The 15,628-nt window shown below is 31.4% G+C and overlaps 2 protein-coding genes across 2 annotated transcripts in view; both read right to left on the bottom strand.

Moving 5' to 3' along the window:
* Positions 1 to 4,200: 4,200 nt before the first annotated feature.
* On the bottom strand, positions 4,201 to 7,929 carry LOC111627518 (probable cytochrome P450 12a4, mitochondrial). The gene is made up of 6 exons (XM_023371108.1): positions 7,917 to 7,929; positions 7,800 to 7,813; positions 4,857 to 5,023; positions 4,676 to 4,754; positions 4,403 to 4,600; positions 4,201 to 4,308 (listed from the first exon to the last, which is right to left on the bottom strand). Exons 1-6 carry the CDS (start codon positions 7,927 to 7,929, stop codon positions 4,201 to 4,203), a joined length of 579 nt encoding a protein of 192 aa, XP_023226876.1.
* A 90-nt stretch (positions 7,930 to 8,019) lies between these two features.
* LOC111627517 overlaps positions 8,020 to 15,628 on the bottom strand; it is a 39,586-nt gene continuing 31,977 nt past the window's right edge. The window contains exons 9-23 of the mRNA XM_023371107.1: positions 14,919 to 14,931; positions 14,656 to 14,873; positions 14,343 to 14,580; positions 13,594 to 13,784; positions 13,032 to 13,236; positions 12,739 to 12,901; positions 12,521 to 12,596; positions 11,620 to 11,857; positions 10,869 to 11,059; positions 10,307 to 10,511; positions 10,014 to 10,176; positions 8,818 to 8,984; positions 8,637 to 8,715; positions 8,364 to 8,561; positions 8,020 to 8,267 (exon numbers count right to left, since the gene is read on the bottom strand). Coding sequence (XP_023226875.1) covers positions 8,160 to 8,267; positions 8,364 to 8,561; positions 8,637 to 8,715; positions 8,818 to 8,984; positions 10,014 to 10,176; positions 10,307 to 10,511; positions 10,869 to 11,059; positions 11,620 to 11,857; positions 12,521 to 12,596; positions 12,739 to 12,901; positions 13,032 to 13,236; positions 13,594 to 13,784; positions 14,343 to 14,580; positions 14,656 to 14,873; positions 14,919 to 14,931 — 2,453 coding nt within the window. The 3' untranslated portion in view covers positions 8,020 to 8,159. The remainder of the gene's footprint in view (positions 8,268 to 8,363; positions 8,562 to 8,636; positions 8,716 to 8,817; positions 8,985 to 10,013; positions 10,177 to 10,306; positions 10,512 to 10,868; positions 11,060 to 11,619; positions 11,858 to 12,520; positions 12,597 to 12,738; positions 12,902 to 13,031; positions 13,237 to 13,593; positions 13,785 to 14,342; positions 14,581 to 14,655; positions 14,874 to 14,918; positions 14,932 to 15,628) is intronic.

The raw sequence follows: 15,628 nt of genomic DNA, 5'->3' as shown, positions 1-15,628 counted from the left end.
CTTCAAGGTTCATAATGCCAGATGAAGAAGAAGAAGAATAGTGTAAAATTTCGAGGGCGACTTATAGTTGCTTGCTTTGAATACGTAGTTTAAAACATCGACGCACTATCATTTTCAAACTAATCCTCTTGGTCGATGACACAATTTCCTGTCATGCTCTTTTTACCTCATTTGATAACTGAGAACGGCCTGAGGTCGTTTCCATATCTTTGAATCATCATGTCATTCATATTTTGCTTTTTTTCACGTCATTAATTATTAACTCATTTGTTACTAAGTAGAATAAGCGTTATTTAACACGGATAGGCTTAGTAGTTTTATGTACAAATTGTTTTTTGTAATTCTATTTTTTGAAGATTTTTCCACTAATGTTAAATCCAGTTTCTGCCACCAGATCTTCGTACATAAAAGGAAGCGTGAAATATATATATATATTTTATGACAACAAAAGTCAGTTTCGCCTTAGCTGCACGTTACAATAGAGCCAACACTGCACACACAATACACAAATTGATAAGCTTTATTAATTGAATAATCTGCACATGTTCCCCGAATTGTCTCTTTTTTAAGTTGAATACAAACGCATATTACGACTTCTATTAAATGTTAGTAATAATAATTCCAAAGAGTTTATATACAAAAATTATATTTACGTTTCGTTTCACACAACACAAAAATTCGAATTTAGTTTTCAATGTCTCAGTTTTACAAGCGTTTATTTTACAATTATACATTATTTGTCTATGTCAGTGTTTCTCAACGGGGGCGATATCGCCCCCATGTGGGCGTTTTTCCATGTTGAGGGGTGATTTGTAACAATTTATATTTGGGGGGGGCGAAAAGCAATTTTCTGGCCGATATAGTAAAACATTATATTAAGAATAATTAGATATTTTATTCGTTATATCGAATAATAATTAAACAAATAACATTATACTAGTCACTAGCTATTCAATTCAGTACGAATTTGGCGTTAGCCTTGGCCCTCAGCATCGGAATTTTGAAGTGAAGGGGGCGATACCACGTAACGGTTTTATTGAAGGGGCGATACTACATTAAAGGGGGCGACGATTCGTTAGGGGTTCAGAAACACTGGTCTATGTCATACACTCAAAAAATCCAGAGAAAGATTAATCTTAAAAATACGGATGCGGATGCGTTGTATACAAAATTTTAAGTGCTAATAACGTGTAAAATCTTTATAAAGACCAACTGTCCACGAGATCCTTCTATTTTTCACCCTATCACCTCCAACCATCAAAATTGAATAGCCACGATGCCCCTTATTATAGAAGTTACCGTGCAAATTTCGGTTTGTAATGTTTACCTATCCTGAGATATTTATCGAAATAGACGTGTAGCACACATACACGTATGTTGGGAATTAATTTTTTGACTTTTTCTGTGCGGAGGTGTCAAAACACAATGATTCTAAAAGCAACAAAAGTCAAGTATCACACGATTAAAATATTATAACAGCCGAAAAAGTAAACTTTACCTAATTATATTTCTATATTGCTATTGTAGAAAACTTAAAAAATTATAGAAAATTCGTCGACAATTACTTTGACGGGTGATAAATAAATTCTCTATTAAATTTGATATAGAGANAAATATATATATCATTTAAAAATAATAAAATATCTACGTGTAGTAAGGATTTTAACATCGCTATAGAAAAAGTTGTCAGAATAGCCCAGGAGATAGACAAGAAAAGGGAAAATGGCTCAAAAGACAAACTGTCACTACTAGCATATGCGGATGACATTGTCATAATTGGAGTATCTCGAGGGGAAGTGATGAGATTAACAAAATTAGTAACGGCTGCCAAGAGCATTGGTCTGATTATTAATGAAGAGAAGACTAAATACATGGTTATTTCTAAAAAGGGATAATCCCACAAAGAACATCTAACCGCAGACAATATGACATTCAGCACTACGGAATCCTTCAAGTACTTAGGGACTGACATAAACAGAAACAATGATATCAAGAAGAAGATAGGGAGCTCGCTTGCTACAAAGTAATAAAATCTACTTGGGGCTCACAAACATACTAAAAAGCAGACTCCTTAGTAAAAAGACTAAACTAACTATACGAGTTGCTGATTAGACCTACGATTCTGTTTGGATGTGAAACATGGTCAATGACAAAGCAGTAGGAACTACAACTACAGAGATTCGAATGGTTAATGGATAATAGAGACCAATATGGAGAAAAAGAACAAACCAGGAACTGAGGACAACCTACAGAAAGCCCATGATCAGACAGATGATTAAAGCCAGAAGATTACAGTGGCTAGGCCATGTTGTAAGGCTTCCTATAATGGCAACAGCTTCAAGAGGGCTTCACTATGAGGGGAAAGGAAAAAGGCCAAGAGGCCGTCCCAGAAAAAGGTGGATAGATGGGGTCACTGAAGATCTTCAACACCTCAAATCGAAGATTGGCAGAGGCAGGCTATAGACTGAACGAGATGAAGAAACATTGTGACTGAGGCTAAGGGCCTTCAAGGTTCATAATGCCAGATGAAGAAGAAGAAGAATAGTGCAAAATTTCGAGGACGGCTTATAGTTGCTTGCTTTGAATAGTTTAAAACATCGACGCACTATCATTTTCAAACTAATCCTCTTGGTCGACGACACATTGTTTCCTGTCATGCTCTTTTTACCTCATTTGATAACTGAGAACGGCCTGAGGTCGTTTCCATATCTTTGAATCATCATGTCATTCATATTTTGCTTTTTTTCACATCATTAATTATTAACTCATTTGTTACTAAGTAGAATAAGCGTTATTTAACACGAATAGGCTTAGTATTTTTATGTACAAATTGCTTTTTGTAATTCTATTTTTTGAAGATTTTTCCACTAATGTTAAATCCAGTTTCTGCCACCAGATCTTCGTATATAAAAGGAAGCGTGAAATATATATATATTTCATGACAACAAAAGTCAGTTTCGCCTTAGCTGCACGTTACAATAGAGCCAACACTGCACACACAATACACAGATTGATAAGCTTTATTAATTGAATAATCTGCACATGTTCCTCGAATTGTCTCCTTTTTTAAGTAGATTTGAATACAAACGCATATTACGACTTCTATTAAATGTTAGTAATAATAATTCCAAAGAGTTTATATACAAAAATTATATTTAACGTTTCGTTTCACATAACACGAAAATTCGAATTTAGTTCTCAATATCTTAGTTTTACAAGAGTTTATTTTACAATTATACATTATCTGTTTATGTCATACACTAAAAAAATCCAGAGAAAGATTAATCTTAAAAGTACGGATGCGGATGCGTTGTATACAAAATTATAAGTACTAATAACGTGTAAAATCTTTATAAAGACCGACTGTCCACGAGATCCTTCTATTTTTCACCCTATCACCTTCAACCACCAAAATTGAATAGCCACGATGTCCCTTATTATACAAGTTACCGTGCAAATTTCGGTTTGTAATGTTTACCTTATATATACTATAGGAAAGTATAAACTTTGATGTTTCGTAGTTTTATAAGCTATATTATGTTTTGAAATTTCAGATTTTTCGCCCAGTAAGTATTAAAAAGGTCTTTTTTCCATTCTCAACTTCGACAAGGCCCGCAATAAGGCGGTCAGGTATTTGGGACAGGCCACTTACTTAAAACGTCTGAGGTTATCCTTTCGACTTCAACATCGTGTTCTTCAGAGCGCTTTATGCCGAGTATTCCGTTTAATATATAAATAACAACCAACCAGATACATTAAAGTTTTCAATGAACTGCCGAAAATTGTTATCGGGCTAGTAAATAATTAGATATAAATGAAATTGGCTACAGATAAATTTACCATGAGTGTAACTCCTATTAATAATTAAAAATAAATTAATATTAATTTTTAATTTAGAATATTTTGCAAGAAAAGAATCGGCCTGGAGCAGGAGTCGAATCCGCAACTCCCGCTTGCCTTGCAATTGCATTACCAATTCTTTTTCAATACATTTTGGTACTTACTCAACAAAAAACAAAAGGTAAATAACAATCAAACTCTTTTGCTTCTTTTTTTCAAATTATACGACAGGATGATTCTTCCTTTTCATAAACATTTCTTAAAACATTATTATACAATATTAAAAGATAACAAATTTAAAGTTTTTATTGTATTATTATTTAAAAAATTATAATTAATCATTTCTATATAATTGATTTATTATCGATGGATGAATTTGAATCTCAAAGGCTTATCCGGAACATTGACCATTCTAAAATAACAATCGATATCTTCGTAATTGTATTCAATATGAAAATTTTGTATTATCTACAAAGCAAAGAATAAAAGCTGTATTATATATAAAAGTAATTTTCAAAAAATTGTAAATAAATCTTAAATACGAGTATAATTAGATATTAACTTTAGTAATTAGAAGAAGAATCTCTTGTTCGGCAATTCTTCGTCCAATACACATTCTTTTTCCAAATCCAAAGGGTAAAAACAGAAAAGGGTGATGTTGTTTATCTTCTTCCAACCATCTCTCGGGAATAAACTTATCAGCTTGATAAAAGTATTGCTCCTGACGACAAGCTACTAAATTCTGAAACATAAAAATTACCTGAAACAAAAGAAAATTTTGTTAACTCGCATTTATATTAATACTAATATTTCAATATGATCAATTTAAACATACTCCTGCTGGAATTCTATATCCGGAGAGTACGATATCGTGATCTAAACGCCTTACAGTGCCTGTAACTATTGGGAAGAGCCTGTAAAAAGATAAAGATTGTATTGTAATTATGATTATGTTTAAGTGTTAAAGTTTACTACTGTACAATATCGAGAGAAATTAATGTAGCAGGTTTAGTTACCTCATGCTTTCTTTAATACAAGCTTTGACATAATGAAGCTCGTTCATTATTTTTTGTGTTAAGGGTTGTCCTCTTGAGAGAAGATTTTTAATTTCTGAATGAGCTTTTTCTTGAGCTTGGGGATTTTTTGCGAGAAAATATAGAGCAAATGATGTCGTGTGTGACGTCTGTAAAATTAATGTAAACTGAATTTAGGACTTAAAATAAGTATTTTTCGCGAGAAAATATAGAGCAAATGATGTCGTGTGTGACGTCTGTAGAATTAATGTAAACTGAATTTAGGACTTTAAAATTTTAGTTTTGATAATAATATATCAAGATGTTATTAAATTAATTTAAACAGAAAACGAATGCCTCAAAAGNATACAGAGTGATGGAAAATTCACGCACGCGTGTTAGGAATCAATTTTATGTTGTGAGGTTAAAGCAAAGTTTACATATAAACTAATTTTTAAGCTAAACGAAATTATGCTATTATAACATATTTTCGAAATGTTCGCCAGTTCTTTTTGCCGTGTTTGCTGCCACCATGTGGAGCACTTGAACACTGATGTTGGCAGTCGCCTTTATAATGTTCTTTTTTAATTCATCTATACTGTGTGGATTACTGTTTGTAACGGATCCTTTGAGATAATCCCAGTAGGAAAAACACTAGGGTTAAAAATTCAGAGGATAGTAGGGGCCACAATCCTTTATCAATAAGATGGAACCCAAGGAATTCTCGCAAGAACTGCAGAATCTGGATATTCCTAATGAAACTGGTCTGCAATACAACGATAAAAATTCGTTGTTCGCGATAATAAAAACATTTCACTTCCTCTATGAGTAAAGCTACACCTTAGCAAATGTTATGACGTTCACACAAACGCCAAAGTTTCTGTTAATGGTCAGCAGTCACTAGTGTCATCTTTCGAGGGAAGCATAATAAAAGCCAGCAATTTTCTACTGTTTCGTGTCAAAATATGAAGCTACAATTTTTAATCATCTTTTAATTTAAATTAATATAAAACATATGTTGTCCATTTTAGCAGTGTTTTGCCCCGTAAATCCTACTCTTCCTGATAGCAACATAGTAAACTTTCTTAGTTGGTTAGTTTGAATTTTGGTAGAATGTTCTGTCTATACCCGTAGATTTTAACATTAAATTATATGAATTGATTTGAATTTTGAACGCCTTTTTTTGGATAATTCGAGTTAAAATAAACTTCACTAAGCATGCGTACAAATCGAGATTATTAATATGAAAAAGACGGTTTGACCAAATGAACTATCTGAAGTTACCAGTCACTTCAGTCTGTAATGGGATGTTCCTGAATATTATCTGTCATTATCGCAAAATTATAATATTTTATAACACTTTCATACTGTGTTAATAAACTTAATAGATAGTTTTACTTTTTATAAATTGAATAAATATGATATACTTTTTTTTTCCTCCTGCTTGTAGACAGTTATATTGCTTTCTACGTTACACTTCCAAACGTAGAATAATTTTAAATATTTTCGAGATCCCTTAAATGTAAATGTGGATTAACGAGAGATTTAGTACCATCAGTTTATGTTTATTAATATTATGCGATAAGTAATATAATAATCAATTCATATTTTTAAATGAGTAACAGTGTTATTTTTATAACAGGATCCGATCTCGATGGAGATGAATACGCCGTTATTTGGAGAAAAAATTTATTTTTCTCTCGTAACCGAGAACCGGAAAATTTCCCTTCTCCCGAAGAAGATAAACAGTCGAGTGCCACATTCGATGTAAGTTATTAGANGATAACTGAGAACGGCCTGAGGTCGTTTCCATATCTTTGAATCATCATGTCATTCATATTTTGCTTTTTTTCACATCATTAATTATTAACTCATTTGTTACTAAGTAGAATAAGCGTTATTTAACACGAATAGGCTTAGTATTTTTATGTACAAATTGCTTTTTGTAATTCTATTTTTTGAAGATTTTTCCACTAATGTTAAATCCAGTTTCTGCCACCAGATCTTCGTATATAAAAGGAAGCGTGAAATATATATATATTTCATGACAACAAAAGTCAGTTTCGCCTTAGCTGCACGTTACAATAGAGCCAACACTGCACACACAATACACAGATTGATAAGCTTTATTAATTGAATAATCTGCACATGTTCCTCGAATTGTCTCCTTTTTTAAGTAGATTTGAATACAAACGCATATTACGACTTCTATTAAATGTTAGTAATAATAATTCCAAAGAGTTTATATACAAAAATTATATTTAACGTTTCGTTTCACATAACACGAAAATTCGAATTTAGTTCTCAATATCTTAGTTTTACAAGAGTTTATTTTACAATTATACATTATCTGTTTATGTCATACACTAAAAAAATCCAGAGAAAGATTAATCTTAAAAGTACGGATGCGGATGCGTTGTATACAAAATTATAAGTACTAATAACGTGTAAAATCTTTATAAAGACCGACTGTCCACGAGATCCTTCTATTTTTCACCCTATCACCTTCAACCACCAAAATTGAATAGCCACGATGTCCCTTATTATACAAGTTACCGTGCAAATTTCGGTTTGTAATGTTTACCTTATATATACTATAGGAAAGTATAAACTTTGATGTTTCGTAGTTTTATAAGCTATATTATGTTTTGAAATTTCAGATTTTTCGCCCAGTAAGTATTAAAAAGGTCTTTTTTCCATTCTCAACTTCGACAAGGCCCGCAATAAGGCGGTCAGGTATTTGGGACAGGCCACTTACTTAAAACGTCTGAGGTTATCCTTTCGACTTCAACATCGTGTTCTTCAGAGCGCTTTATGCCGAGTATTCCGTTTAATATATAAATAACAACCAACCAGATACATTAAAGTTTTCAATGAACTGCCGAAAATTGTTATCGGGCTAGTAAATAATTAGATATAAATGAAATTGGCTACAGATAAATTTACCATGAGTGTAACTCCTATTAATAATTAAAAATAAATTAATATTAATTTTTAATTTAGAATATTTTGCAAGAAAAGAATCGGCCTGGAGCAGGAGTCGAATCCGCAACTCCCGCTTGCCTTGCAATTGCATTACCAATTCTTTTTCAATACATTTTGGTACTTACTCAACAAAAAACAAAAGGTAAATAACAATCAAACTCTTTTGCTTCTTTTTTTCAAATTATACGACAGGATGATTCTTCCTTTTCATAAACATTTCTTAAAACATTATTATACAATATTAAAAGATAACAAATTTAAAGTTTTTATTGTATTATTATTTAAAAAATTATAATTAATCATTTCTATATAATTGATTTATTATCGATGGATGAATTTGAATCTCAAAGGCTTATCCGGAACATTGACCATTCTAAAATAACAATCGATATCTTCGTAATTGTATTCAATGTGAAAATTTTGTATTATCTACAAAGCAAAGAATAAAAAATGTATTATATATAAAACTAATTTAAAAAAAAATGTAAATAAATCGTAAATACGAGAGTGTAATTAGATATTAACTTTAGTAATTAGAAGAAGAATCTCTTGTTCGGCAATTCTTCGTCCAATACACATTCTTTTTCCAAATCCAAAGGGTAAAAACAGAAAAGGGTGATGTTGTTTATCTTCTTCCAACCATCTCTCGGGAATAAACTTATCAGCTTGATAAAAGTATTGCTCCTGACGACAAGCTACTAAATTCTGAAACATAAAAATTACCTGAAACAAAAGAAAATTTTGTTAACTCGCATTTATATTAATACTAATATTTCAATATGATCAATTTAAACATACTCCTGCTGGAATTCTATATCCGGAGAGTACGATATCGTGATCTAAACGCCTTACAGTGCCTGTAACTATTGGGAAGAGCCTGTAAAAAGATAAAGATTGTATTGTAATTATGATTATGTTTAAGTGTTAAAGTTTACTACTGTACAATATCGAGAGAAATTAATGTAGCAGGTTTAGTTACCTCATGCTTTCTTTAATACAAGCTTTGACATAATGAAGCTCGTTCATTATTTTTTGTGTTAAGGGTTGTCCTCTTGAGAGAAGATTTTTAATTTCTGAATGAGCTTTTTCTTGAGCTTGGGGATTTTTTGCGAGAAAATATAGAGCAAATGATGTCGTGTGTGACGTCTGTAAAATTAATGTAAACTGAATTTAGGACTTAAAATAAGTATTTTTCATATATTTTTAATAAAATAACGATAAAATTAAATAATATTCTTATTCTAAATTTTTTCTCGAAAAATATCAGAAATTATCTTTTAAGGATAGTAAATAGAATAACCAAAAACTGAAATTGTAGGAATTTTTTGTGTTGAATGTGTTGAATTGTGGCAATAAAATCAATATGATATCTTATTACGCCATATTAAATAAAATATTTACTTTAGATTTGAAAATAATATCTCAAGTTCTTACCGAATTATTCTAACTGGAAATAAAAGTTCAAAAGAAAACTTAAGCTAAATGTTTATTTTTAAATATATATTTTATTCGAAGTGAATATAACAACATACTAAAATACCGAGTAATTTAAAGTATTCCCTCATTCAGCGTTGTTTATAGAGATATTTAACAGTATAAATGTAAGTAAATTTAGTATGGGTAGCATTTTTAGAACGTGCGAAAGACATTTCGGTAAAAAATTACCAAAGCTTACCACTAAAGCACTTTTGGCGCTTTAAATTTTAATTCGTATGATTTTTATTTGCGAGGACATTTTAAAAAATGTGGTTTATCGAGGACATGTTGTATAAACAGCATCACACTGCTTGTCAGAAACATGCATGACACTGCAGGCAAGACCAAGTTCGATTAAGTGTAGATAATTTAAATATTTGATGCATTGTTTGGAATAAAATAGAAGAGAAATGCATATTCTACTCTTAATACAATTGACTACTTTTGTTTCAAAGTTGAGATTAAATGGCTTGTGCATTACAATGTTTTACATCTATTTGGTATCCATGCAAATGCGAAAATGTGGAAAAACCTGGTTTCTGATTCAGATTTTCTTTCTGTTCGTTTTGTTAACGAACTCGATCTTTTTAATTCTATTCATATATTTATTATGGAAAATAATAGAAAATAAAGCAAAATAAATAGAATATGGAAAGCAATATATAATTGATACTCATGAGAAATTAAAATATTTCTTACCGTATCAACTCCCGCTAATAACATGTCTAGTAACATAGTAATTGCATCTCTATGATCGATATTTTTGGTCGTTAATAAGTTTTCGATAAAAGTCATTTCTCTGTCTTCATCTTTACTATTTTCGATTCTCTCCATTGCTTCTTTTACATATTTAAATGCGATTCTATAAAAACGAGATAAAAGTAGAAAAACAAAAATTGTTTTTTTCTTTAGTTTATGACTATTTCGCTATAGTCATAAACAATTTTTATAATAAACAGTCCAAGAGTTAAAGAAAGGAATAACTGATTTACTCAGCAAAATCGTCCTGAGCTTCAACAAATCTCTTCCAAGCTTTTGTTGGAATGTACTTCCAAATACGCATCGGTGTAAATAACAGATCACTCATTCCTTGGAATGTTCCGTGCGCTGCTCTGATCATTCTCATCGCTTCCGAATCCTCTTTTAAATCATCTTCCAAACATCCCAATCTTTTGTCAAGAGCCATCGAAGCTAAAGCTAAATTTCAAATAAATAAATCGTTTAATATTGAGTAATAACTTATTTTCGACTCTTTCCATCTGTGGGCACTAGAAAGGTCTTTTTAATCATTCGTCTTAGGTTTGTACACGATATCAATGGAGATGGCCAAAGTACTAAGGACGGAAACTGACACATTCAGACAGATAACCCCTAAATATTCCTGGGAAGGTTCTACCTGCCCCGATTCGATTCCGGGCCACCAGAAGGATAGATTGCCACCCTTGCTGCTCCACCGAGGTTGGCTGACTGGTGGACTGGTCTCGGTAATAGCTATGAGGTTAAAAGATAAATTTAAATCTAAAATAATTATATATATATATAAGTTGCACTTACATTCCAGGGACCACTTGTATAACTCATTTAAGAATTCGGGAATTTCCTTTAAGCCATTTCTTAATCCTTTCATTCTGTTTATCATATCATCAGCCACCTGATCCATAGGATTTAGATAATTTTGAACTGATTTCGGTCGAAGTAGACACTGCTGAACGTTCACACGAAAATCATCCCATTCTTTACCTTCTCTAAAAATTAAAATTATTTCATTTATTATCACTTGTTTAATATATTATCTACTAAAGTATAGATGCCACTAAAGCGCTATAAAAGTAGCAATAATTTAAATGATTTATTAGTCTAAATTTATTCCTTACTTAAGAATATTTTTAAAAACATAACATAAATCTAATAAGTAAATAAACCTTTTAACATGATATTTAAATATTTAATTTTGTTTACTTTTTTAAATGTAAGGGGCAATCAAATGAAAACGAGACAGATGGGAAAAAGTAAGTAAACTGTTTACTATTTCAAAAGTAATCGCCATAACTGTTAATACACTCATCCCATTGTGAGACAAGACGGCCAATGCCTTCGTGGAATAATGTTTGCGGTTGCCTACAGAACCATGACTGTACCCAGGCATGTACTGTACCTCTTCGTATTAACAGTTATGGCAATTACTTTTGAAATAATAAACAGTTTACAACTTTTCCCCATCTGTCTCGTTTTCATTTGACTGCCCCTTATATATAATGAGAGATTAATATTTTATCATAGTAAAAAATTTACATATTATACTTACAGCACAGCTAAACCCCCAGATTTATACCATTGTGGTCTAAGTTCTCTGTACATTGCTAAAAATTCATTCCCCGGTCTACTTGGAAAGTTTCCTTCGTGCCTCAAAACCTTTTCTATATCTCTCGGATCAAATAATGAAACTGCATCGTAGAAACCGCCTATAGACTCGCGTACTATGGGACCATACGTTTTATATTTCTTGAAACATGCCTCGTGTAATTTTTTGTGGTTGTATTTACCTAAAATAAAGTATTGCGTTAAAGATATGTCACTAGTTGAATGTGTTGAATTGTGGCAATAAAATCAATATGATATCTTATTACGCCATATTAAATAAAATATTTACTTTAGATTTGAAAATAATATCTCAAGTTCTTACCGAATTATTCTAACTGGAAATAAAAGTTCAAAAGAAAACTTAAGCTAAATGTTTATTTTTAAATATATATTTTATTCGAAGTGAATATAACAACATACTAAAATACCGAGTAATTTAAAGTATTCCCTCATTCAGCGTTGTTTATAGAGATATTTAACAGTATAAATGTAAGTAAATTTAGTATGGGTAGCATTTTTAGAACGTGCGAAAGACATTTCGGTAAAAAATTACCAAAGCTTACCACTAAAGCACTTTTGGCGCTTTAAATTTTAATTCGTATGATTTTTATTTGCGAGGACATTTTAAAAAATGTGGTTTATCGAGGACATGTTGTATAAACAGCATCACACTGCTTGTCAGAAACATGCATGACACTGCAGGCAAGACCAAGTTCGATTAAGTGTAGATAATTTAAATATTTGATGCATTGTTTGGAATAAAATAGAAGAGAAATGCATATTCTACTCTTAATACAATTGACTACTTTTGTTTCAAAGTTGAGATTAAATGGCTTGTGCATTACAATGTTTTACATCTATTTGGTATCCATGCAAATGCGAAAATGTGGAAAAACCTGGTTTCTGATTCAGATTTTCTTTCTGTTCGTTTTGTTAACGAACTCGATCTTTTTAATTCTATTCATATATTTATTATGGAAAATAATAGAAAATAAAGCAAAATAAATAGAATATGGAAAGCAATATATAATTGATACTCATGAGAAATTAAAATATTTCTTACCGTATCAACTCCCGCTAATAACATGTCTAGTAACATAGTAATTGCATCTCTATGATCGATATTTTTGGTCGTTAATAAGTTTTCGATAAAAGTCATTTCTCTGTCTTCATCTTTACTATTTTCGATTCTCTCCATTGCTTCTTTTACATATTTAAATGCGATTCTATAAAAACGAGATAAAAGTAGAAAAACAAAAATTGTTTTTTTCTTTAGTTTATGACTATTTCGCTATAGTCATAAACAATTTTTATAATAAACAGTCCAAGAGTTAAAGAAAGGAATAACTGATTTACTCAGCAAAATCGTCCTGAGCTTCAACAAATCTCTTCCAAGCTTTTGTTGGAATGTACTTCCAAATACGCATCGGTGTAAATAACAGATCACTCATTCCTTGGAATGTTCCGTGCGCTGCTCTGATCATTCTCATCGCTTCCGAATCCTCTTTTAAATCATCTTCCAAACATCCCAATCTTTTGTCAAGAGCCATCGAAGCTAAAGCTAAATTTCAAATAAATAAATCGTTTAATATTGAGTAATAACTTATTTTCGACTCTTTCCATCTGTGGGCACTAGAAAGGTCTTTTTAATCATTCGTCTTAGGTTTGTACACGATATCAATGGAGATGGCCAAAGTACTAAGGACGGAAACTGACACATTCAGACAGATAACCCCTAAATATTCCTGGGAAGGTTCTACCTGCCCCGATTCGATTCCGGGCCACCAGAAGGATAGATTGCCACCCTTGCTGCTCCACCGAGGTTGGCTGACTGGTGGACTGGTCTCGGTAATAGCTATGAGGTTAAAAGATAAATTTAAATCTAAAATAATTATATATATATATAAGTTGCACTTACATTCCAGGGACCACTTGTATAACTCATTTAAGAATTCGGGAATTTCCTTTAAGCCATTTCTTAATCCTTTCATTCTGTTTATCATATCATCAGCCACCTGATCCATAGGATTTAGATAATTTTGAACTGATTTCGGTCGAAGTAGACACTGCTGAACGTTCACACGAAAATCATCCCATTCTTTACCTTCTCTAAAAATTAAAATTATTTCATTTATTATCACTTGTTTAATATATTATCTACTAAAGTATAGATGCCACTAAAGCGCTATAAAAGTAGCAATAATTTAAATGATTTATTAGTCTAAATTTATTCCTTACTTAAGAATATTTTTAAAAACATAACAAATCTAATAAGTAAATAAACCTTTTAACATGATATTTAAATATTTAATTTTGTTTACTTTTTTAAATGTAAGGGGCAATCAAATGAAAACGAGACAGATGGGAAAAAGTAAGTAAACTGTTTACTATTTCAAAAGTAATCGCCATAACTGTTAATACACTCATCCCATTGTGAGACAAGACGGCCAATGCCTTCGTGGAATAATGTTTGCGGTTGCCTACAGAACCATGACTGTACCCAGGCGTGTACTGTACCTCTTCGTATTAACAGTTATGGCAATTACTTTTGAAATAATAAACAGTTTACAACTTTTCCCCATCTGTCTCGTTTTCATTTGACTGCCCCTTATATATAATGAGAGATTAATATTTTATCATAGTAAAAAATTTACATATTATACTTACAGCACAGCTAAACCCCCAGATTTATACCATTGTGGTCTAAGTTCTCTGTACATTGCTAAAAATTCATTCCCCGGTCTACTTGGAAAGTTTCCTTCGTGCCTCAAAACCTTTTCTATATCTCTCGGATCAAATAATGAAACTGCATCGTAGAAACCGCCTATAGACTCGCGTACTATGGGACCATACATTTTATATTTCTCAAAACATGCCTCGTGTAATTTTTTGTGGTTGTATTTACCTAAAATAAAGTATTGCGTTAAAGATATGTCACTAATTCCATGTATATCAGTTTATATCAATATACTGTACGTACCTATAAAAGGTAAATACGTCCACGTTGTTCCCAGAAATGGAATTTTTACGTCTCCTGGTATTTCTTCGAATGGTTTAGCATTAATTACATCTTCTGTCGTTTCTTGCTCAAATGCTATTGTAGTCTGAAGTCGAAAATTATATAATGATCTTTCTAAACTGATCACATTTCTGATAATATATCTAGATGCTTGTAGAGTCATGTTTTTTGATAAATAACTGGAACATTAAATAATTTGAATACAGTTAACATATATAACATACGTCTGGATACATACTGCACATATACGAATGAATATTCAATTATTAAATAATTTTTAGTGCTTTTTGCTCTAGTCTAATAAGTTATAATAATATAGCCTAATTTTTCATATAATAATATAATTATTTAGCTTATGTTTAATAGCCAAAATAACTATTAAAAGATAAAGCTGTTGTCTACGGAGATTTCTTGCTTCGTATTGAAAGTTAATTTCCAGTGGCAATTTGCGTAGTTGGACAGACGAATTTGAATACAGGGTAAGCGATGGGCGCGAGCAACATTGCCTAAAGTTCAGTTATTAGTTACACTCACAACTGATAAATGGGATCATCAGCTATTCTCCGTGTTTCGAATCAATTTGCCAGAAGCCAAGAGGCAATTCGCATTACAAATCGCATTAGCGGTGTAGACTATTTTCTCTCCTCTTTTGTCTAACGTATTGCTTTACACACCTAAAACGAGATTTATAATTCGTTTTAAATGTAAAAAAAAAATCATTCATTAAGAGGAATGTTGAGTAATTTAATACATTTCGTTATCTTTCTTATATTTCAGAGCGTAAATGTCCCTACGATTTATAAGCTTTTATCTATGAAATTCAGACACTTAATTTAACAAAAGTTTAATTTTATTAATAGATTATAGCGTGTCGCTCACGTAAATTACAAAGGTATATATGCAAGGAAAGGTCCGCGAAAATCACGCAATTCGG

Source organism: Centruroides sculpturatus, unplaced genomic scaffold (assembly GCF_000671375.1).
Source record: "Centruroides sculpturatus isolate CEXI.00-Female unplaced genomic scaffold, Cexi_2.0 scaffold273, whole genome shotgun sequence".
NCBI lineage: Eukaryota > Metazoa > Arthropoda > Arachnida > Scorpiones > Buthidae > Centruroides > Centruroides sculpturatus.
Note: the sequence above shows the minus strand (reverse complement) of the source record. Positions and strands in the feature narration are given on the sequence as shown.